We start from the raw sequence: 25566 nt of genomic DNA, 5'->3' as shown, positions 1-25566 counted from the left end.
ATAGTTTGCATCTCACAACATACCCAAGTTATATTTTGCAATCACAAGTGAGTGTATTTTTACCCAGGAGGGAATGAATGTCTGCATGGTCATTTTAAACATGAGATATTTACAAAGTAAACTGAAAATTGCAGTTCTAGATAAAGCTGAATAATTTTACCTTTATAGGAAGTGTTCCAGGCTAGCTTCCTGTGTCAGGCACTAATGATTTGATTAGTTCTTCTGTACAAAGATCAGATCACATGTGCATTTGGTTTTAATTGACTCAGCTACTTTGCTGCTACTTAATTTTGAAGTCTTTAATTACTTATTTTAAAAGGTACAATTTCTTGGCGACTTCTTACTGACCTTTCAACTGTTTTAGTATCGTTTCAGTTTCATCCTACTGATGCCTTGTGCAGAATTGAATAATAACTAAGTTGTTGCACTATGTTTATTAAATAAAGTCAAAACAGTATTTGATTAAAAGAATATGGAAGTAACAGTATATAGAAAGACATGACATACTGGCAGAGTTACATCACCTTGAGTTGTTAGTTTTAAGTCATTCACATGTTAGGAAAAATGTTTTCCACCTCTACTACAGAGCAAAGTAGACAAGAATTTCTAAAGGAAGTCCTTCAGAAATAAATTAAAGTTCATAGACTAAGATGGGGAAAAAATACTGTACATTCAGAATGCATTATGCTTCCATGAACATTACTCTTAAATTGTCTTCCTAGTTGCATTTTTTGGGAAGGGTGTTTGGTCTACTAGAGGGTCTAAAGTGCCATTACTGCACATGATACATTTTGGGCACAATGCAAGCCTAATTTCCCCCTTAGCCATAAGAATTAAGACAATATTTATCACCATACAGTTTGATATTACTTCCAATAAGTACAATATTTATTAAACATTTCTTCGTTGTTAGTTACATATTGTGCAACAAATTACAATATTCTGCAGCCACAAATTATATGCAGAGTATGAAGAAACTATTAATCAGATAGTGTAATCTTTCCATTTATAACTCTACAAGAAAGAACTAGCAAATCAGATCTTACATATAACATCTTACTAAACTTTATGCATGGAAAGTGACAGACACTATTGTGCTGTTTGATACAAAATGGCTGAACTTCATCTTCAGAAGACTAAACCCAACATCAAAACATGCCAATATAAACATCAAAACAAAAAATATATTCTAACCAACCACGGGAAACAGTCTGGTATCAGGAAAAGCAACAAGGATTACACACATTTATAAACCAGCACACAAAGGTTTAAAACAGTTCTGAAAATGAAGTCAGCTGTCTTGAGTCAAGGGAATAAAAAAAAGTCAGTATTGACCATTTACAATCTCTGACCTTTGTGGAGACGGTAAGAATCTGTTGTAGTGCAGCTACATACAGTACAATTCAGGCAATTTTTTTTCACTTGGGTTCAGATTGCAAAATTCATTGTTGTGAGACAAAAGGGGGAGGCAAATTTTAGCAGCAACCTCCACTAGACTGCTTGACTGGAGTGCTCTGAATTTTAACATTGGACTTTTCTGCACCACCAGCTGTAGCTCCAGGACCCATTCGTTTTTTAATCTCTGCAGCCATGGTCATGAAAGACTGTTCTACATTTGTTGCATTCTTTGCACTGGTTTCCAAAAATGGAATTCCAAGGGAATCTGCAAATTCCTGTGAATTGAGAAATAGCAAAGAGTAAGTCTTAATACTTGCTACTAGAAAGCTCAGGATTCACCCGAGTTACTTTAAAATTAAAAATGGATTTATGAATGTTCAGGAAAACTACAACTGGTTCAAACCATCATCCCTCCCTCCCTCACCAGCACAACCCCTACATTTGATCATGTACACTTCATAACACTTGAGGGACACACCAGAATTTGCATGTTCTAGCACCAGCACATTTGAGGACTAATAGAAGTGAGTTATTTACTTAATTAGGATGCATTCAAGTAGGTTCAGTTTTGGCAATATTTATTTGACTGGATCATTAATAAGCCAGTTGACATACCTTTGCTGTTGTATAGTCTACTACTTTCTTTGTAGTCAGGTCACATTTGTTCCCTACCAACAACTTGTTAACATTTTCACTGGCATAACGGTCTATTTCTTGCAGCCACTGTTTTACATTATTGAAGGACTCCTAGAAGATAAGAGATTACTTTAAGTATTCCTCTCCAAGAAACCAGTGCCATTACAGTACCATTCATCATTATTCAGAAATTGAGACAGCCTTCACAAGTGCACTATTCTAAAATGCATCATCTGCATATCCAGTGATAGTTTGTATTTCAGATGCTTTGCATGTATTTATCTCCTTGATGTTAAGCAAAAATGCTAGCATAGAAGCACATCTCTCCAAATGGTAGGAGCCAATATATAGTGTACTTAGACTTTCAGAAAGTCTATGATGAGGTCCCTCAGCAAAGGCAAGTCTTATCCATGACAACTTAAGTTTGCTTAAAAAGGATTAGTAATTTGTTAAAAGATAGGAAAGGGATAAGAACAAGTGGTCAGTTTTCACAAGGGACAGAGGTAATAGCACAGTCCCCTCCCACCAGAGGTCTGAACTGACACCTGGGCTGCTCAGCATATTCATAAGTGATTTGGAAAAGGGGTGAACAGTGAGGGTGCAAAATTTGCAGGCAATACAAATTACTTGATAGTAAAGTCCAAAGCAGCCTGCATGGGGTGATGAAATGGCAGATGAAATTCAATGTTAAGTGCAAAGTAATGCACATTGGAAAAAAATATTGCTGATTACACATACAAAATAAAGGGGTCTAATTTAGCTGTTACCACTCAGACTGTGCAGTCAGCATGGATAATTCCCTGAAAACATCCACTCAGTGTCAAGAGTGACCAGAATATTAGGAACAATTAGGGAATGGATAGAAAATAAGACAGAAAATATAATGCTGCCATAAACCCTCAGTACGCCCACACTTTGAATACTGTGTGCAGTTCTGGTCACCCTGTGTCAAGGATACTAGACTTGAAAAAGCTGCAGAGAAAGGCAACCAAAGTTATTAGGGGTATGGAACAGCTTCCATACGAGTCGAGATTTCTAAACTGAAGAGTCCCAGTCTTTAAAGAGATAACTAAATAAGGGGGAATGTGCCAGGTTTATAAAATCGTAAGTGCTATGGAGAAAGTGTTATTTATCCCTACACATAATTAGTGGTCATCCGATGACCCCTAGCACCTAACTGAAAACTTCACACAGTCTACTTTTGGAATTCATCGCCATAGGAGGCTGTGATGACCAAAAGTAAAACTGGGTTAAAAAAATGGATTTGATAATCTCATGGAGGACAGGTCCACCAATGGCTATTAGCCAAGATGGTCAGGGAAATGCAACACCACACTTTGAGTTTCCCTGAGCCTCCAACTGCCAGAAACTGGGACTGGACCACTCAAAGTTGCCCTATTCTGTCCAATCCCTCTGAAACATCTGGCCACTGTCAGAAGACTGTATAGGATCTAGAAGGACCACTGGTCTGAGCCAGTGTGGCTTTTACTCCTGTGGAAATTCTGTGCCACTCCACATGCACAGAACTCTCATCCACTGACAGGGAAGCAACGGGAAGCCACAAGAGCAGCCACATGCCCCTCCCCAGAAGCATGGCGTGTCATTTTAATCACCCAGAGAGGAAAGTCACTGCTGGGGGAAGAGAGGGCAATGGGACTGTGGACACCCCAGCTGGTGCTGGGTCAGACCCACCCTGTCTGCCCAACCCCATGAATCTATACCCAGATGCTCCTGCCAAGTCTCACCCCCCCACCCTCCTCCTCCATCACCACCAAGCCTCACTCATTGCATCTGGAGTCCCCTGCACCTGGCTCTCCTCAGCCCCACCCAGTGGCTCCTATCCTACGCCAGGCTCAGCTGCAAGTCCCACCTGGGTGAGGAGCACACTTCCTCTGCATCGAGTGACTGGGTCAGACCCACCCCCAGTTCCACACCTGCCCCCTACTTCCAGCTGCCATTGCCCCCAGCCATGGGGCAGGGTCACAGCAGGGAGCTGCTCCCCCATCAGCCCAACCCCCATGCATCTGGACTCCCCACACCCAGACACCCCCACCAAGCCCCTTGCACCTGTCTTCCCTGTCAAGCCCCAACCCTCCTGCATCCAGATCCCTGCCAAAGCCCTCCCCCAAGCCTCACCCCCTGCACCCAGCCCCAATGCACCTGGACCACCCCACCAAGCCCCAACCAGCTGCACCTGAATCCCCCCACCCCACAAGCACCCTGCACCTAGATGGCCCCACACAGAGATCCACACAGATCCTGCCAGGCTGAGTCTGCCCACCCACACCTGGTGGGCCTAGCATGGGGGATTTTCTGGGGCAGGTTCAGACTTTGCACTGTCAGGATTGGGTGCAGCTTAACTGCTGAATCAGTGTCCCTGGGGTGGGGGAAGGTTGCAGGGTGATCTCCCACCTCTGTGCGGCCAGTGGCCTGTGTTCCCCACTGCCACACTGGAACCTCCACATTTATTTATTAATAAAAAAATTTGGTGCAAAATTTCCTCATGAGTATCCTATGTTCTCCCAATCCTGCACTAGTGTATGCTGGTTCCTCTGACCTGGCCCTAATGCTTCACTCAGCCCTAGAAAGATCCAGGGCTTCTGATCTTCTATCCCTAGCATTATGGAAGTCTCTAGTACACCCATCCACAAATGTTTCCTCCAGGGCATGTACTGGACCAATGAGCTTCCTGCCCCAGGTCCTCCACTGGCTCTGCACAGGAGCCTGGACTCCAAGTAACTGAGGAACATGTTTGAGCTGTCAAAGCAGTACATAAGTGAAACTGGAAATATGCCAAGTACCATCTCATACCAAGTGTAAGCTAAAGGAAAGGATCCTTTTCCACCTTTGTTTTACAAAGGCAGACATTGGACAACTAAAGTCAAACACATTGACAAGTGAGTTTTGAGTTGTTCCTTTAGGGCAAGCTTTAGAGAAAGTGGTTTTGTACTCTGTACTGAGGAGTGGTCAACCAATCGTATGCTGTTCAGTTAACTGGGCTCCAGGGGCCCTAATCCATCTTCAGTTGTCTTCCCAACAAAAATCCCTACAAGCCATGCCACTGGAAGCACTCATTCTGCAAAATGCATCAGTGAGCAGTAACTTGAATTCATGAGAGTTAAATAGCAGGGCAACAAGCATATTACAGAAGGTTTGTTTTCATAGTGTTAGATGCCCTCATCAAATCTACAAGGAAAGAAGCCTTCAGGAAAGCCTATTATAACAGTTTGCCAAGATAATGCATGCATGTGTGATGGAAGTTAATTTGCTGATGTTAAGATGTTTCCTATTTATTTAGGAGATGGAAATAAATCCCATGTCACTGAAGATTCTCAACTAGCTTTCAGTTCAGAAGGAACATAAAATAGTATGACAGGTCTCACCCTGGGAGTATCAGATAGTAAATCCTACTACAGCAATTCTGACTCTAGGCCACACAAAGCTTAAGTACATATGGAATAAAATAGGAGCATTTGCCCTTGGAAAGTAGGAGTTTTCCTTCAGTTAACTTGAAGTAGAAGTTGTTTTAACCCTTTCATGCTAGTGTTTGTTCCTGCTGCCAATACCAGTACATTTTAACATGTCCACGTCTCAGCTGCCTGTCAAGTTTTGTTGAAAGTTTTTCCCATCCCCCTGACACACTCTCCCAACTTGAGGCCCAGAGGAATCAGCCATAAAACTAAGTCTGGCAGAACTAAGAAGTTTGAAGCTGTGTCTAACTTAAGTGTGTGTAATATTGGTGCATGTCTGGAGAAAACTGCTCAGTTAAAAACATTCAGCAAGCATGACTAGATTTTTAGCATTCAGAAATACCAATTCGTAGCTTATAAGGTGTCTGAGCATAATTCAAGAGAAATCTACATCTGAGAGAACTGACTTTGTATGTCTATTGGCCTAAGTTGTTTCTCAAGGTGTAAAGCACTACATGAGCGTCTAATTTAGACCTTACCTGGTCTGTAACATCATACACAACTATGATGCCATGCGCTCCTCTGTAGTAACTAGAGGTGATTGTTCGAAATCTCTCTTGGCCTGCTGTGTCCCACTGCAAAGTGTGATAATTAAGATTGTTAGAGGTCTAAACAAAAAAAGGTGTAAAACTGTACCAGAGACTCTAAAGTTTTATTTTTACAATCCAGTTAAGAGACTATCTAATGGCCGCACATCTGAAGTTCCCTGATTATACACAATCAGTTGGAGTAGAAACATCCCTTAACAATGAACACCCTCAGAAAAGACAATCTTACCACTGCTTTACAAGACAGCCTACACAATAACTGTTCACTGAGCACCAGTCTTGTCACACATTTTAGAACTTCAGTGCAATGAAGCAGCCTCCCCCATATGAGAAAGATTACTGCAGCAGAACAAGACTCTAAAATGATCCTTGTAAGTCCATAACAAGTAGATTGAAAACTCATCTTCCTACAGTTTGATGCTACTAACCAGGCATCCTCTTTCCTCCTAAGCAGCTGAATAAAAGGATAGCCAAAAGAAAAACTCACCACCCAAAGCCAACATGATGCTGTGAAAATTAAGGCAATCACCTTCAACTGGCATCCAACTTTAGGGCCACAGATCAGTTGCAGCAGTACCTTACACCTATCCCAGCCCACTCAAAAATGGCTGGTCAAGCCTTTTGTTTCCCAGATGCAAGATATGAAAATGTTAAAACTGATTGCCTTTGAGGCATAGGCAAGGCTGGAAAGCAGGTGGAAGCTAGTTTAAAGCCAATTTCTATCATAACAGGTCAAGGGCATGCTACTGAAGGCAGCTGAAGTCATGTCAAGCTACTTCACTAAATCCTTGTCTACATTAGCAAAGACAACTATTGTCAGCTGTTTCAGCAGAAGTGCAGCTGAACTGCAGGTGTACCCAAAAAATAAGCTATGTTTAGCATCATTTCAGAAACCGTTGTCAAAGTGTCTGATTCAACTGTATCAGCTATTACTGACATCCCTTGGGCTAGATTTATTGTTCTGCTACAATGCTTAAGTGTCATCTAGGCTGGTGAAGAGCAGCCCCTCATAGACAGCCATAACCCTCCTGGTAATAGCCTTGATTTAGAGGGCACACCCACAGCTCCACAACTGCTCCTGGGAAGGGGCAGGGGGAAGGAGAGAATCAGGCCAGGAGAAGGAGGGGACAAGACTAAGACAATCCTGCACCCCAATAAGGCAAGACTGGACAAACTGCACAGAAGGATGTACCAGTCCCCAAAAAAAGGGAAGTGTAAGCCCTTGCACCCCTCAGGGATAAGAAAGGTCCCTTTCCAGCAACAGTTTTACTAGTACAGATGAGGCCTTAACAATTGTAGCTTTTGGTTTTCTCACAAGGGTTTTCAAAGAAGCAAATCAATTTGTCTAAGTGTATTAGTCGCTAACTTTAGCGAGCCATCTACAATAACTTTGTATATTTAGCATGGGAAAAGTTAAATTATGAATCTATCACCTACAATAGTAGTTCTATTTTAAAGTATGCCTGAAGTGTTATAGACAACTTCTGACCTTAAGTGGCTAGAATGAGTTTCTAGCAGGCTCCTACTCTCACTAGAAGAGCTGCTTCTAGATTTAAGCTTTTCCCCCATAATATTTTCAGTACTAATGCAATACTTTGGTTCAAAGTTTAAGATCAACAATATTAAGAGTGCCCATGTCATAGTAGTAATCTCTCCTTTATTGCAGTATAGCTCAATGCAGTTATATTAATTCAGATTGGAAAGTCACCGTCCCCTGTCTATTGGCACTAAGAGCAGAGAGTATAGTGCAAGGAAGATATGCCGTAGGTAGTCCATGCATTTCAAGCCCTGGACTATTGCTAATGCTTGATTTAGGCTAATTCCAAACCCAACTATGTTAGGAGCCAACATAGTTGACTAGACTATCCCTATAGAATCTGGGCACTTTACATTACACAGAATACTTAAGTCACCCAAAATAATTAGTTACCACCATTTATTAGCCCTACCCATGCACTCCATGTTATGGTAGCCATTAATACCTTGCTAGACAGGTCATCCTTGACCTGTCCTAGACTGGACAAGAGAACAAATTTTGTAGGCAAGAGCTTTCTATTGAAAACTGGGTCTATTCTAGGAACCAAAAACCAAAGCAGCTTATAAGTGTTGCAAAAACAGGAGAGAAAAGTCATGTTTCCTGGTAAGCAGCTAAAAGCCATTCAGGGATTTAAAGAAAATTTCTTCACATTTTACTCAAATAAGTGGCTAGTACAAAGCATGTTCTATATGCCAATAGGGGCAAAATGCAATTGAGACAGGCTGCTGCATCTGCACTCAACTTTCCTTTAAGAACATCCAGAACCTTCAGTTCCAAGCAGAGAGTAATACGATTTCACCTTAGCTAGATTAATGTAACTATGGCAAAGTCCAAGTCAGAGTGGAGAAGCTGCAGTTTGGCAGAATCAAGAAGTGAAATTTACACACATTGCTTGATATAAGGCAGGGGTCTAAGTGTTTAATACCTCCTCACACAAAGACTAAGCCTATTAGGCCAGGTGGAAGATAACTATACCCCTGGTATATACAATTCACTGTTACACCTTCACTTCTACACCCTGCCAAAAATTCCCACTGCTTCTTTATGCGGCTCACATACTGAGGACACCCTCAGGCACCAAACAAATGCAGATTGTTGAGCTCCCAACTCCTCCCTCTGCACCTGTCTCTCTACAGAGATACAGTTCATGGGCCACTGCTTTCCCCTTCCCTCTTCTCCTGAAGAATCAATAATATCTGAGCCATTCTCCTTGTCTTTCCCACAAAGAAGGGGTGGATGGCAGTTCCCTCAATCTAGTCTGCAGTTTCCATGCTTCCTAGGCAAGCTTTTTTTTCCCCCCTCCCCAAAAGCCCTAACACTTCAAAGAGACCATTTTTGCTCTTAGTGCAAAGTAAAGTATGTTTTTTTCCCACAAAAGCATATTTAGTCTGCTACTACTATATACAAACTTGTGAGTTCTATTTTGGTAGACATCCACTGGCAACAGAAGGTACTGGGATCTACCTACTTATTACTTGACTTTGGTAAATTAAACATTAACTTCACTATACAGATGTGCGTAACTATTCGTTTCCCAGTTTTAAAGGGCTTTGAGATCTAAAGATAAAGCCTGTAAAGGCTAAGTGTTAATACTACATCCCCAAGTTGGTGTTTCAGCAAACTCAAGGTGTGAGGTTAATCTGAACATTCTTGCTAGCAGAAATAATTTAGTATTAAGAATTTTAGCAATGTAGGTTAAGAGTGTTTACCTTCAAGTGTTCAGGTTGAACTTTCCAGTGCACATCTTTCATTATGAGGCCTAGTTGTACACTAAAGACTAAGGATCAGTTACCCAAACACTAACCAAGTTGAGCTTCCTGCATTTAAGAGTACCAGCAAAGCATGTGTATGTATCGGGCAATTTATAGTCAATAGTTTGAAGTTACGGCCATTTGCAGAGAGAGCAAAGAGTTACTATAAAGCAGTTCCTTACAACGCAAGGTAGATTTTCAGGCTATTTGTGTCTTAAAAGATCTGTATCTGAACCTGCATTTGTTAAATGACAGGTGTCCTCCACTATTCTTTAACCATCTTGATATCAGACTTAGCCCAAGTGTTTTCCTCAGGCTTCATTTTTGTTCATAATTTAAGCAATTTGCAACTGAGATGCTGTTTAACCTTTCAACTTAGACAGAGACACCTCTGTGCATCCTATACAACTGTCTACAAGCATTGTAAAAAGTGCAGGTAGACAATCCTATCAAGAGCTAAGCGAGGTATTTGCGTGAGAAATCTTAAGATTGAGGTACTACTTTTGACTCTCAAGCAAATGCTTGCTTACAACATGCTAATAACTATGCAACTTGGTTTTCAAAAACAATAGTTCGTACTTGCTTATTGAAACATTTGACAAGCAAATCTGCCCAATATTTTACTAAGCATACAGAAAAATGTGCACTGTGCCAGATCTACCAAGTTACAGATTAGTCAGAATTTACAAGATTACTATTAATAGCCTCTGAATATTATCTGAGAGTTAGACATACTTACTATTTGAAGTTTGATCGTTTTCCCATCTAACTCTATAGTCCTGATTTTAAAATCCACACCAATTGTGCTGATGTAGCTTTCTGTGTACGTGTCATCCTAGAACCAAAGAAAAGAATTACCGATTACAAACCAATGAAATCTTAAATCTCTGTAGGAGTATCAGATACCTATGGTGAAGAAACAATCTTGTCCTGTACATTGCTTCATAAAATGCCTACATTCTACTTCTACATTGTTTTAATTGGGGTGGGGCCTGTTTGAACAGTGCCTAACATAATGAGACCTTGAACAAGGCCCCTTCAACACTACCAGCATATAAATAGGAGCTTTTGAAAATTTTCCTCACAGGTACTCAAGTTACTTGAGTAATGGAACTAAGTCCCACTGACAGATTTGGGAGCCTAGATTTCATTAAAAGTCAATGGGACTTAGGTACCCAAGTCACTTTTGAAAGTTTTTCCTGGTCTCATTAATTAAGAAAATGGGGAATTACCAGTTCTTACCCCTTCATAAGTCATTGTGACTGAACAATCCAATTAGCTGTATCAGTAAAATATGGGAAGAAAATAAGCAAAGTACCCTCTTGGACCCACTCATCTTCCCTTGGCATACCAACTCCCGGAAAGTCTATCTCCTCACTTACAACTGCTTGAATAAAACTTTTTACATCATTGACAAAATAGCTTTGAAAGCATAACTGAACTTACTGCAAACCTAAGTAGAAGGCAAGACTTCCCAACACCAGAGTCTCCAATCAGAAGTAGCTTGAATAAATAGTCACTGCAAAGACAAAAAGATATGTTAGTATTTATATACCACAAATTTAAATCAGATATTTGAAGAACTTGAGTTACTCAGGCCATATACTTTGGTGTAATACAATTTCAGAGAAATAGCAATTAGCTACTGTTACTGTCAGGAAATAAGATTGCTGTTTTGTACAGTATACTTTAAATAAAAGTAAACACTCACATGTTGGAATGGAAGATTCAGTGTTTGAAGTATGTTCTTTACATTTGTAGTACTCATGTAGTATTGTGTCATGTAACAGAAACAGGATTTGTTTTAACTAGACCTTATTCTCCTTTGTGCACTCAAGTCAAATACATTACTGTCACAATTGTCAGTCAGTATATTCATGTTCTAAATAGCACAAGTTCTCACAAGTAAGGATTTATTATCCTAGTACCAACTGTACTAAGGCTGAGTCAACTAGCAAAAAGTCAGTAAAGATTATTATTAACAGTTGCCACTAAGATCTGAGAGCCAACTCAAGCAAGCGTGTACACCAAAATACCTGGTCACAGCAGAAGAATGAAAAGCTGGGGACCGACTGCCTTTTCTAAATTAAAAAAGTAAGAAGTTTGATTCCACCTCTTTTGGATCAGTACAATGTACCTACTCAGTACCAAAACAGAATCTGTGCCTTCTAAAGTTTGCTCAGGTACACACTTGATAAAAAAAATTGAACATTGCTAGTCAAATCTTAATGGATTTTTTTTTAAACTGGCTGAAGTTTGTCTTTAAGCCTCAGAAGGAAGGCTAACAGTGTAGTGTGCACCTCAATGATTTGCCAACAGCCATCACTGAAATGCAAGTGATAGTATTAGTGTCTTAATGAAGACAAGAGTATTTGATAGTCTTGGCTGAGTATGAGCTAAAGATAACAGCAAGTCATTATCTATTCCATTCCACTCACGTTGCCTTTAGTTTGGGCAGAGAAAGTTTGCTACTGGCAAACCAGAACAGAGATTTTCATGCTCCAAAAGGAGTCCAATGTGACATTAGTTCTAGGAAGCTCCACACAGTAGTCAACCAATCTTTACTCTGATCCTTGTTAGCTAAGTGTATCAGGTCAGAACTGACCATTTTTTAGCTAAAGATCCCAGCCACCAGAATGACAAATATGGAATGTGGAATCAATACTGCTCTAAGGCATTTGTACTTTTGAAACCAGCAATATTAAGGATTCAAACCTGAGAAACTAAATTAACTACACCTTGTAAATTTTAAAAAAGGTATTGATTTAATACTTCAGTATTGATGATGCCAATATTACTATACTGAAGACTGAATACCAGACAGCTACCAGTTACAACCAACTAAGAAAGTTAAAGCCTTGAGTTCTGAGATTCCTCCCTTTGGCAAAAAAAAAAAAAAAGTCTAAGATACCATTCTTTTGTTTAAACAAGCTTCAACTTAGAGAAAAGAAGATTCTATTTCATTAAATACTAGCAACCTAAGTCTACTGATCCAAATATAAGTCAGTCATAACTCAAGATAAATAGGGCAGTGTAACACTAAAAGATCAAAGCTTCTGTAGGAGACATGCATTGTACTGAAGAGTAGCATTTTGTTCTCTCCTGAACATCAGTCTACATTGACAACTCCCTATTTTAAAACCTACAATCATGAAGGTTATAGGGCAGCGGCATTAAGCCACCCCTGAACTATAGTTTGGGCCACATTTGTCAGTGATTTTCAAATATCTATTTATGTGATTAAATGTTTGATAGCATAGAAAGACATCCTGCTCATCTCTGGTAGATCTGGAGCTGTACATTGGCCATTCCTATACTCTGGCAGGGAGATTATTTTAAACTAAACTACTCTTCTCCAGACACATGGAGGTGCCATTTGAGACTGTTTTTGTAAGTCATTTTACTACTTTTCATGAGACTATGTAACAGTGTAGGGAAATAGAATTGAGAGAACTTATGACAATTATACTCATTAAACATTTTATCAACTGTTTAAAACATTAACATTTCTCAGCTACACAGATCTGATGCTGGTATAAGGAAATTTGTACTAAAGTTGATTACAGCAAACAGCATAACCTGAAGTTAAAATCTGGAACACCTACTTATGAGAAAAGTGATCATCATCAAGATACCAAACTTAAGTGATCACATACAGTTTTTCTTCATATTGCCATTATGTATTATAGCAGCCTAAACCAGTGGCTCTCAACCTTTCCAGATTACTGTACCCCTTTCAGGAAACTGATTTCTCTTGTGGACCCCCAAGTTATGACTCACTTAAAAACTACTTGCTTTACAAAGCCAGACAAAAATACAGAAGTGCAACAGCACACTATTACTGAAAAATTGCTTACTTTCTTTTACCATGCAATTATAGAATAAATCATTTAGAATATAAATATTGTACTTGCATTTCAGTGTACAGGATATAGAACAGTATTAACAGGTCATAGTGTATGAAATTTTAATTTGTACCGACTTCACTAGTGCTTTTTATGTAGCCTGTTGTAAAAGTAGGCAAATCTTCCCGAGTTGATGTACCCCATGGAAGACCTCTGTGTACTGCCAGAGGTAACCTGGTTGAGAACCACTGGCCTAAACTACACTTAACTTGCAAAGAACCAGATAGTATTTATACTGCAATATTTTAAGTGGAATGGACATTTAGCTTAGTCATACTCTTCACACCACCATTTGAACAATCCACTTGCCCAGAAGATATTCCTGACCACTGAGGGGGAAATGCCATCAACTTCAGTAGAACCCAAGCATTCATTTAAAGATTACAGCCTTCCAAACATGTTTAAACAGATGCACCACTATTTCTGCCCACTCTCCTCCTCTGTCTACCTTCCCTCTGCATTTCTTTCCTTCCAGTATCCCCAGATCCCCCCATCTTTATGGGTTGTATTGCCACCCCACCTCCATTTCATCTGTTGAATGGATAAGCAGTAAAAGTTCTTGACATTTTAAATGTCATTATGCTTTCAAGTTAGTATTCCAGCCTGAGCAATGGGAGACCAAAAAAAAAAGTCAGACCCCGTTGTGAAACAACGGTATTCTCTTACCGCCTCCACCACTCCAGCATGGTTTAGTAGATATGGCATGGACAGATACTCAGAAGACCTGGGTTCTATTCCAGGATCAGACACTTGACCAACTGTCTTGTCTGATTAGATAATAATCAGCTCTCTTCCCCAAAAGCTTACATGTCAGTAAAGCCTCAAACAATAAGATCGTAATCTCAGGGCTGAGCAACAAGCAAAGAATCACATGATATGGAGTCCTTCAGTACTTACAAGAGAATCAAATAGCCCTTTAACTAAAATTGCCTATTGGATGATTACCTACAAGTGACTGAAGACTGCAACTACTCTAGAATGGTCCTGCAGCATAGAATTAGCCTGTTCTAGACAAAAAAGGGGTGAGTATTGAGTTATGCTCCCTATACCCTCGTAAGGGTAGACTACAGCGTTCTTCCTTTTAGAGCCATCAACATGAGGAGACACGTTATTACTCTATGTACAAGAGGCTATGCTAAGTTTAAGGTAAGCTGCCAGAGATAGGAAGACAGACTTGAAGTTGACCACTCATTTACTTAGCCACAAGAGTTTCACAATATAGAAATGACATGTGGAATCTTCTCAAGTGGACAAGTCAAGGGTAGTCTTAACTTCCCATTAGCTTGACTGGTACTACCTATATGAATTCCCCTAGCACTGCCCATCAGCTGGGCACCAACTAGCTGGAGGAAGTTTAAACATTCCCTCCGTCTCCATAACACTGGAAAGAGCTGTAGGCAAAATTCAAATACTAAGATCCCCACCGCTTTTGTTTCCTAAGCAACAGGCAGAGACAGCACTTTGGCACTAGCAAGTGTATGATGCCTTCACCCAGCTCTTTTTTTAAAATATAAAAAGGCTAGTCATTCTAAAGCCAAGTTAGAAGTACAAGGAGGTGTTTTCCCTTTTAAGGTTTAGCTTCTATAACCTATCACATTTACCAAGCACATACAGATTTGTGAGAATCTAGGATTTGTTTTTAATCAAAAGTAAAAATATGCAAGTTTAAGAATAGAAGTTTCTAGATCAGGAAAGAGAAGCAGGAATTTACAGTTCAAGGGTTCTCAGCATTTTGTACATCATCCACCAAGTCATGTGTTCATAAGAGCTAGAAATAAAGTAAGTTTACCTGCTTACAGAAGTGTTGCCCCAACATTTTTAATACAATCCCTAGCAATTTGGAAATGGAGACAAGCCAATACTCCATAATTAAAGTTTTACAGACAAACTTGTTACAACTTCTAAATCTGACTTCTCTAAAGACTGGATTACTGGAAATGTGACTATTAGCTACTGCTTAGGGCTAGCATGCATAAAACAAAATGGTCACAGCAGCTTTAAATTCTGTTCTAGACAAGGACTTGGATCAGGGGTTCTCAAACTGGGAGTTGGGACCCCTTGTGGGGGTCATGAGCAGTCAGCCTCCACCCCAAATCCTGCTTTGCATCCAGCATTTATAAATGGTGTTTTAAATTAACAACGCTTTAACATATTTAAGGGGGAGTCCGCAATCAGAAGCTTGGTATGTGAAAGGCGTCACCAGTACAAAAGTTTGAGAACCACAGACTTCGATATTTTAAAGAGAAAACCATACTGGTCCATGAGTTTGTTTCAATGTTTACTTTGATCAATCTTGTTGTTCTGAGCCTCTGCCTCTCCGTCCAGCCTTCTTAACAATTCTGCCTCATGCTCTACCAACACAAAAGGAGCACGCAAAAAGATTAGGCAGGCAACCACCTGAACTAGCTGTTCCAAGAGAAGTGCTGCTACTAGCAATAGGTTTGGAGCAACAGAAAGGCAGGCAGTTTTAATGAGGGGAGGACAAAGTACATGACAAGTGGCCCACTATTTGTCCTCTGGCCATAAGGGTCAGGCCTTCAGGTCCCTAAGGTCAAAGAGCTTTGCTGTAAGCCAAGAAGAGACACAGCTACTGTAAGTGAAATTTGAGACTGACTCAACAGCTCAATTGAGAAACTTTGGAGTAGTTCTGCTCATTTCTAATTTAGACTGAACAGTAGAGTAAAGTGAGCTATGCAATAGTTCTCTCCTCTACAAAGCCAGCAAGATGCTTCTAGCAAGACACAAGCTAGTGCTTTGATATTACTGTTGTGAAAAATTCTAAGATTTAGAAGGGACACATTCATTTTAGAGCACAGAATAGCTTAGTGAAGATTTTGAAAGATCCACTATAGTCTTGTCTTCACTGGGAAGAAAAACAGCATGTTCTTAGCACCTGTTAGCTAAGAAGTTAAATGCCAAAAGACAAGGCAGCTGTAAAATTAATGTGTTAGCAGGCATAGATAAACTAAGCTCTAGTGCAGTGGCTCAAACTTTTTTTTACTGGTGACCCCTTTTCAAATAGCAAGCCTCCAAGTGTGACCCCCCCTTATAAATTAAAAACCACTTTATATATTTAACACCATTATAAATGCTGGAGGCAAAGCAGGATTTGGAGTGGAGGTTCACAGCTCGTGACCCCCCATGTAATAACCTCATGACCCTGAGGGGTCCCGACCCCCAGTTTGAGAACCCCTGCTCTAGTGTATACCTCAACCTGCCTGGTTGTCACTAGGATCTTTCCTCATGTCAGTCACCACACATTAAGATGGGCAGGATAGGCTGCACACAGTATCAAAAACTCCTTTAAAGCGCCTCCATCTTATATGCTGGCATTCATGATCAGCCACAGAGCCCTATAATTATTTGTAATAGCTTTTTGCAGGTCACAATGCAACTCTCATATTTGGCCTGGCAACCATCCCTCCCCCATAATGGAGCGAGCCAGGCCAAACCCAAGTGGTGCTGTGACCCTGCATGCGACGTCTCACCTTCCAGGGTAGGGAGCCAGGCCCAGCCCTGTGGGACAGGACTGCAGCTGCAGGGTGAGTTTATCTCGCTTTGTAAGTTGTGTTTAATTTTGTATTTGGGAAAAACATGGGGCTGTAATCATCAGGAATGGGAAAGATCTAAGGTTCTTTGGGCAACTTCTGCTGTGCATTTCCTTGTTTTGTAATGTTGGGAATCTAACCTCTCGTCAGGCTATAGCTTCTATTTTATAATGTGTTTGCTCTCTTTAGTTTATAATAACTGAGTCAGGGCTGGTGTTGGTTTTTGCCTAGTAGAGAAGAAGTCGTCCTAAGGGATGCAGACTGAGGCTTCAAGGCATTACTTCAATTATTTAATAAAAAAAGAGGGTGTCCCCCATTACACTTTGAAGGAATTAGCATCACTGTGAAAGAGTGACAATGTTACTAGCACCAAGAGCTTCCTTATGGGTAAGTTTTCCAGGTTTGGACACTTGTATCAAACTTTATCAAAAGGAAGATGGCATTGGTGGATATATCATGATGCAACCCATATGGAAGGAATTTGGTGTGTGATGTAAACATGAGGTCTGCCCCTGTGCTCTAAAGTAGCACTTTATGTAGGCAAGAAAGTTCACGGATATCCTCAAGTGACTTCAGTATCCATAGCTATGGTGGACACAAAGCCATGAACAGAATAATTGAAGACTGTTTCTCTATATGAATGAACTTGGATTAAAGTAAGGGCCTAATATGATTGTTATGACAAATGTGGCTAATGGGGAGAGTTTCCATTAACACTTAGAGCACCTGGGTGGAAAAATACAGCCACAGGAGAACAGCTGCAGTTTATCATTTTCAATCCGGTTTCTCCAGAATTCACAAAAAGATCAGCAATTAAATCCTAGCAAGCTAGAATAAAATGTTTGGTTGCCAGATCTTGTTTGATTTTTGGCTAAAGCATCTGGCTGGAGTTTCTTCATTTACCACTACCAGTGAATTTCTTTTAGACAGGTTATGTGGGACTCTAGCTAAATTGTGCTTAATGCATTCATGTAGCTGCAGATAGCCATGATTGCCCCGAATGTAAGTGCTGCATAATTGTGTTCTGTAATTTAAGCTTTTTCAAAAGTTAAGTCTAGCCCTTTTGGTTGAAAAGGACCTTCATGAAGTGTACTGAATGTAAGTGGATGAAATGATGTCAGACATTCTCAAGCAGCTGGGAAGTGTGAACTTCTCCCAGTCATTATGATGGGGAGTTAACAGTGAACTTTGATTCAGCATCAACTATTTCAATGCTGGACCTTAGATAAACAAGCTAGTGTAACTGTCCATTGTGGGATATAGCAAGTTGTAGGGGGAGGCGTAGCAGGGCAACTCCAAGCCACAAAGCAGTGGTTCTTAACCTTTCCATACTACAGTACCCCTTTGAGGCGTTTGATTTGTTTTGTACACCCCCAAGTTACACCAGACTTAAACTACATGCTCACAAAATCAGGAATTAATTTTTTTTTTTAAAGTGTCAACACTATTGAAGAATTGCATTCTCATTTTTACCATGTAATAATACAATTAATCAGTTGGAATATACTATTCACTGAAAAGTACATAGCAGTATAAACAAGTCACTGGCTGTATGAAATTTTAGTTTGTACGTACTTTGCTTGTTCTTTCTAGCCCGTTGTAAAACTAAGCAAACATTTTCCTGACTTGATATATCCCCCGGAAGACTTCTGCATACCCCCAACAATACATGTACCCCTGATGAGAACCACCGCAATAAAGGATTACTAGGCTGAAGGGAACAAAGGCTTTTGAATCCTCCTTTAAGGTAAGTTTATGGCCAATCTCCCTCTGCCAAAGAGGTGAGGGGAAGGAGATGCTTACCCTCCCAGTGCCCAAAAACCTCAGTTTCCTCCTCAGTAGCAAAGGTATCAAGGCTGCCTCTCAAAAAAGTGTCCCTATCCAACTTCTGACAGTACTTTCAATGACATTATACATTTACATTACAAAAGAGCCAACACAAAGTTTGGGTACATAACTGCATCTAAAATATAATACTATGCTGATGTTATACTTTTTCATATTTGATTCATGAAAAGCCTGCCACCAGATTTCTCGTTTGCCACAGTGTTGTAGAAATCAGAGGGTCTAGCCAGCCATAAGGAATTCTTGGGGATTGGCTGACCGGGAGCTTGGGAAAATGAAGTGGGGATATGGAGAAACAGCACCCCACTCAGATGCCCTTCAGGAGCTCATTCAAGAGTTTTATGCGCTTCAATAGCAACAAATGGGGTACAACAAAGACTGGACTGTAGACTTCTGATCAGCCAACATCTGTTTTCACCCAGCACATGCACATCAAAAGTGTGGAAGTAGGGTTCTTTGGTCCTTCCAGGCTTAAACTGACAGACCAAGGCAATTGGGAAGGAGGGCTTGGGGTTACATGGTTTGTCTAGATCAGTTTCGCAACACAACAGGAGTGTTCCTGTCTACACAAGTTAAGGGCACACTGATTATATAACAGTTACTAGCATGGTTTTAACCCTAATGCAGAAAGAACATGCATAAGGGATCATGTTCCCTAATCCCAACACCAAAATTGATAACATAGTGGAAATCTGTGTCCTGATTTAAAGTATTCTTTAGGATTTTGTACCCAGTGTTATAAAAAGAATAGATGTGTTCTTGATAGACATCTACTGCAATCCCCCCCCCAAAAAAAGTCTCTTAAAATTCTTTATTCTGCTATCAGAAACTTTGACTAGGAGGGGAGATTGGTTGGTTCTCTTTTATATAGTCTCATTAAGCTCAGTTTTTACTGATCAAACATGATAGTTACTCTGAAAAATGAGGTACCATTAGTTCTACCATGGCAGCAAGAGAAGAGTTGCACTGTTTAGAAGTACAATAAAGGTGAAAAGATGAAAATCTCATTTAAAAGGAAGATAAAAAGCAGAGTCAAGTCAACTTATGACTGATTAAAGTTATTTATTGCACTCCAACAGTAAGTGGAAAAACCCACTATATTTACACTTTAAACACGAACTTGCCCTACACTGGAGAAAACAGCATTTTTCTTATTTGCAAGAATACCTGCTTATATGTACCTGAAATTCAGTAATACAGAGTCCTTAAGCAAGTTCTAAGAATTATTATAATGGACGATTCTAATAAGAGTATAAAAGTAAAGAAAAGACAGTCTAAGTTTGAAAAGTATCAGAAGTTTCATAGGAGAAAAGTAATGAGTAAGGAATTTCTAAGCCATGGATTAGTGAAGTCTCCAGAATATACACTTTCTAGAAGTCCAGAAAGGAATTTAACCCTCTGGATACAAGTTGTATTTCCTATAAGGGATGCGCTTTATCTTCCCCTTTAATCTTTTCCATTCAGAGACTGGTTACTTTCTAATTTAAGAGTGGCATTGTTTGGTCACTTTGGAAGTCAATGGAAATCCTTTATTCTCCAAAGAATAGTATATAGCAGCCTCCAACCCTGTGACGGGGTGAAGAGTGCGATATCTGGTTAACTAATTTCTGTGTTAAAAATAAAACTAAGGATTGATATTAACGAACTCTTGCATCCCTCTTCATTTTAGATTTCAAGCTTTGAATAGTACAAAAAAGCCAGCATTATCCAATCTAAAGTGTGCATTTGTACAAGTTTTTTCCATATTGAAGCTAGCTTTCCTAACATTAAATGCCAGTTTTTCAAAATAAAGTATGCAACAGCTCATTTTGGGTCTCTTCTTTAGAGATGCTATTCTTCTGAAAGGGTAGGTTTACATTCAGACTGATACATACAGGTCTCTCAACTGCTCCCACAAGCAAAACAAAACCAGAATGAAAATTAGTACACCTACACGCCTCAATTCCCTGAAAAAAAAAAACACTACTCAAACATTTAACAGAGTCAGAGATTTTGCATTATGTAGAGTTTCTGCCCACTGGTTTCACAGTAATGCAGAGCATTCATTCTAGGAAATACCTTATAATTAAAATTAGGACTAAAGTAACATTACCATATGTTTTTTTCTCCTTGTTTTGTTTACTTGCCAACTTGTAAAATTTAGTAATTTTCAGTGAGTCCCTTAGTCACTGGAAAACTAGTTATATTAAGATGAAATATTTGTGTGTAAATTGTTTTATTTGAAAACCAATCTGTGGAAGTACTTCCCATCCTTCCAAACACATCACAAGTCTCTAAGGTGCCACAAGTACTCCTTTTCTTTTTGCGAATACAGACCAACACAGCTGCTACTCTGAAACCTATCACAAACAGTGTAAAAAAAAAACAAACCCCACATGCCTCGTCAATAGTTGGCTAACAAGCTCTCATAGCATTTGCTCTAGCCTATTAATTATTAGATGCTGTAGGTAGTTGTCCAGATTACTGAATATTTCAAAAAGTCAAATGATTGTGAAAATGCTTTGATAATCTGCAAGTCTTTATATTCACTGATCATATTTAACCAGTACCTTGTTTGAGAAGTGTTTTTGCTGAAATCACACTAAAACTTGTTACATAATCCTATCAAGAAGCAAAGCTAGTCAGCTTCACAGAAACAAGCCAAACATCCTGGTTTGTCTTGAAGTCCAAGATTAAACCTGACCCAGAACCATTCTAATCTTGAATTTGGGAGTTAAATTAATTCTTTTAACAATGATGTACCCTTAAAGGGTTTTTACCATTTATCAAGAGATTTCTGAAGTGCTTCTCATTTCAAGGCTGCTTCTAATTAGACAGCACAAAAAAAAACACAAGGTTGTGATCATATGTCAACCAAGGAATTCAAAAGCCACTGTCACAGAGAAGTAGTCACACTATGTAGAAGCAAACCTTTAGAATCATAAAAGATTTGTTTCTGGATTCACAGATATTTAATTTTATCAAAAAATATCTAGACATAGCCAATAAACTAAGTCCACAACTGAATCACCCTTGCTTTCCAATATTCAAAACACTGCAATTTTGTGATAGTGGACAGAAAGGTAAATCTATCTTATTATCCCAAGCTGAAATGCAAAGAATGCCAGAAGAAAATAAAGGATTTTTAAAATTCACTTCAGTACTACAGTATTAGATACAAATAATAGAGCTTGTTTTCACATTTTCTTTAATTATAAGCACTGATTCTGTTCTCTTGTACACTGGCAAATTGAGAGAGCAAAAAAAGATTGTCCAACTTCTTAGAGGTGGCAAAGTCACACTACTCTTAACAGCAGCCTCCTGGCAACAGTAACTAGGGACCTCAGTCAGCTCTACTCCCAAAGTAGGTTTCAGAGTAGCAGCCCTGTTAGTCTGTATTCGCAAAAAGAAAAGGAGTACTTGTGGCACCTTAGAGACTAACAAATTTATTTGAGCATAAGCTTTCGTGAGCATCCAATGAAGTGAGCTGTAGCTCACAAAAGCTTATAAATAAATCAATTTGTCAGTCTCTAAGATGCCACAAGTACTCCTTCTCTTTTTACTCCCAAAGTAGTGACCATTAAAATTTAAAAAACCACACACTTAAGTTGATCAAAAACTGTCACTTAGGTTGCAGTGCTATTATTAACCAGTATATACTATTTTTCATCCATAAATGCCTCCATCTCCAGTTCAAAGCATCACCTGTAGCAGTGGTTCTCAACCAGGGGTCCAGGCCCCTTTGGGGGCTGCGAGCAGGTTTCAAGGGGGCCACCAAGCAAGGCCAGCATTAGACTCACTGGGGCCCAGAGTAGAAAGATGAAGCCCCACCCCATGGGGCTGAAGCCCAGGGGCCCGAGTCCCACTACTCAGGGCCGAAGCCGAAGCTTGTGTAGCGTAGTTTTCTGGGGGCCTGATGCAGATCCTGGCTTTTATATGCAGAAAACCAGTTATTGTGGTACAGGTGGGCTGTGAAATTTTTACAGCATATGGGGGGGAGAGGGCCACACCCTCAGCAAGAAAAAGGTTGAGAACCCCTGACCAATAGGAATATTTCACTATCAAGCCACAGTATTGCAAAATCTACATAAGCAAGAATGTGTTTTGCAAGAGCCATGTGACCCACACATGACTTGCAGTTAAAATGAAGGGTGGATTTCTGAATGTTAAGTTGCCAACAGCAAGTGATCAGAAAGATCCACTTTCACAAGAACTGATTTTTCCAGGTTTTTAAATCCTTGGTCCCCTTCCTCTCCACGGTGAAACTTAATATTATAGGGACCAAACAAGACTTAGTAGTGTCTTAAGCATACAATGGCAGTGAGATTTACTTGAAAAATCTAATTAAGTTCTTCCTTCTCCTGCAATGGTTACCTGGATAAAAGTTAAAAACAAAGTTTACTATAAAAGAAAAGGAGTACTTGTGGCACCTTAGAGACTAACAAATTTATTAGAGCATAAGCTTTCGTGAGCTACAGCTCACTTCAGAATACAGACTAACACGGCTGCTACTCTGAAACCAAAGTTTACTATGAACGTCTGGTCTACCGTTTCTCAGGTTAGCGGAGAAAATACCATTAACTTTTCATGACAAATCATGAAACCTCCTCACTCCCCATCTGTGAGGATTGCCAGGTGTAACCCAAAGTCTCCCCTCTGTATTTTCCACCAAACGCATCCGATGAAGTGAGCTGTAGCTCACGAAAGCTTATGCTCAAATAAATTTGTTGGTCTCTAAGGTGCCACAAGTCCTCCTTTTCTTTTTGCGGATACAGACTAACACGGCTGCTACTCTGAAACCAGTCTCCAAAGAGCATAAACGCCCTTATCGGTTTCTCTTTTCATTCATCTTGTGTGTTTTTCCGTGACATTTTGAACGGAGCAAAAGCGACTTGTAACATTGACTGGAAGAGGTGATCGTTTGCTTTACAGCCTGTTAATAACCAATCAAAACGGACCCGAGTTTGCCAGGGCTGTACACAAATCGCTCCTGGTGTCTGGCAAGTTGCGGCGTCCCAGAGCCTAGCCGGTGACCTCACGTCCCCCTCTCATCCCCCTTCCCCAAGCCCCAGTGACCTACACCCTCTGTTAAAGCTCAGGAGATGCTGCCCTGCCCCTCGCAGGCAGACCGCTCACGTTTACTATCCCCCCAAAAAAAACAACCAAAAACGCAAAGTGCTGTAGCCAAGCCCGCAGGCCAAAGAGGTGCTCGCGGCCACTCATCCTGGCTGGAGCATGCCGCCACCTGGCTCTCACACCCCGTTTCCCCCCCCCCCCCCCCCCCCCCGGCAGCTCTCACACCCCGGCCCCACACCCTCCTCTTCCCCCCCAGCCCCCCGTCGCCCTCAGACAGCCCCCCCCCCCGCATCTCATCCCTGCCCCGGCTCGCACCCCCCCCGCCTGCCTCACAGCGGGTCCTCCCCCCCGCCCATACCGGGCGCGCAGTGCAGTGCCGCCCCCCCCCCCCCCGGACTCACTATTCGGGATTCATGCTGGACATGTCAGTGGGGACCCCGCGGCCTCTGGAGAACGAGCTCGCTCTGAGGAGCAGCGGCGGCCAGACCCCCCCAGCGGGAGCTCCGCAGATGCAGGCGTCCGACGGGGCAGCGGAGGCAGCAGCTTCTCCCCCGTCCCCTCGCAGGCGGCGGCCTCCGCTCTGAGCTCCTCAACCCAAAATGGCTGCCAGCCCCGAACCAGGAAACAGGGGAACCTCTCCCCAAGGAGGGTTTACATGGTGGGAGGGCAGCGGCGGGGGACGCTGGGAAAGCGAGTTCCCAGCCACGGGCGCGGCCCCTGCATCCTGCCGGAGCCTTTGACGGGTAGGAACTCGCCTTCCCGGCACCACCCGCCCCTATCCGGCGCATGCGCAGTCTCGAGCCTTTCTTTTCTCTCCCCGGTTGACTCTGCTTTGCTGTCCAGGCAGTGGATTGGCTGAGAGAGAGCCGGCCGGGTAACGTCAGCCGTGAGACGTGGCAGCTCGGGCGACTCACTAAGCGGACTGAAAGAAGAGGGCGTGGCCGCGGGGCGGGGCGGGGCGTGGCCGCGGGGCGGGGCGGGGCTGCAGTAGAATGGATGGAGCTAGGGCAGGGCAGCGGTGGGTAGAGGGGGCGGGAGGGAGCAGGGCATCAGAGGGAGGGTAGGGGAAGCAGGGGCAGGAGGGCCTGGCAGCAGAGGGGCTGCAGTGGGCACTATTGGAATGGAGAGGCTGAGTGAGGGGGCAGCAGGAGGAGGGGAGGAGAGAGGAGCAGGGTAGGGAGTGTGGGATTGGGGCAGCAAGGGAAAGGTAGGAATAGGGTTAGCAGTTGGGAACAGAGTGGGCAAGCGGCAGCCTGGAACACACCTGAATGCAGCAATGCACCTAGCAGTGCCCAGGCAATTACACACCCATTTGGACTGCTGTAGTTGTGAGCAAGGCCAACTACACACGGTCCTTCTCTGTGCCAAACTCCACCAGCACATGGTTATCTGGGATGGGAACCACTGGGGCAATAGTCCCTACTGTGGAAATAGTCTGCCCACTAGTGTCCCATAATGCACTGGTCACTGATTAGGTCACCTGTCTGCTGTCTACTTTGGGTTCTCACAAAAGTTGAGATGCAGAGCCACTTACCTGTACACATAACATTGAACACACCATTTTTTGCCAGCATCAGCGTCTTCTACATGGGTCTCCTTGGTTCTATTCCGATCACTAGCTTGTCTCAGAAGATGCTATCAATGAGCATGCTGTGAGGTGGTCAGAAGCCATGTGGGAGCACTTGCTCACTGCCTAAGGTAGTAACAAAATCCAGATCAAGTGGAACTGAACCATTTTGAACATATTGGCCTATGAATGGGGGTCCATGTGTCTAGCTGAGATAAGCAACACTCAGACTGACAAGAAGTGCCATGAAATAGTAAAGAGACTTGCGATCCAGTACAGTAGAATGAGACAGTTATAGTAATTAGT

General features: G+C 41.5%; 1 protein-coding gene across 1 annotated transcript; it reads right to left on the bottom strand.

The window, feature by feature from the left end:
• Nucleotides 1–419: 419 nt before the first annotated feature.
• On the bottom strand, nucleotides 420–24489 carry RAB1A (RAB1A, member RAS oncogene family). The gene is made up of 6 exons (XM_038393661.2): nucleotides 24095–24489; nucleotides 10787–10859; nucleotides 10080–10175; nucleotides 5984–6079; nucleotides 2014–2145; nucleotides 420–1673 (listed from the first exon to the last, which is right to left on the bottom strand). The coding sequence occupies exons 1-6, from the start codon at nucleotides 24115–24117 to the stop codon at nucleotides 1476–1478; spliced, it is 618 nt and encodes a 205-aa protein (XP_038249589.1). The 5' UTR covers nucleotides 24118–24489; the 3' UTR covers nucleotides 420–1475.
• Between the last annotated feature and the right edge of the window lie 1077 nt (nucleotides 24490–25566).

This window comes from Dermochelys coriacea, chromosome 3 (genome assembly GCF_009764565.3).
Source record: "Dermochelys coriacea isolate rDerCor1 chromosome 3, rDerCor1.pri.v4, whole genome shotgun sequence".
In the NCBI taxonomy this organism is placed as follows: Eukaryota; Metazoa; Chordata; order Testudines; family Dermochelyidae; genus Dermochelys; species Dermochelys coriacea.
The sequence above is the reverse complement of the archived record's forward strand: the minus strand, read 5'-3'. Positions and strand labels throughout refer to the sequence as shown.

Bases quoted from the DNA above. Each gene is read 5' to 3' on its own strand.
- RAB1A (XM_038393661.2), bottom strand. From the start codon at position 24,117: ATGTCCAGCATGAATCCCGAATA. The intron at 10,860-24,094 runs GTGAGTCCGGGG...TTGTCTTTGCAG, and splicing joins TCCAGCATGAATCCCGAATA to TGACTATTTATTCAAGCTAC. The intron at 10,176-10,786 runs GTAAGTTCAGTT...CTTTGGTTCTAG, and splicing joins GCCTTCTACTTAGGTTTGCA to GATGACACGTACACAGAAAG.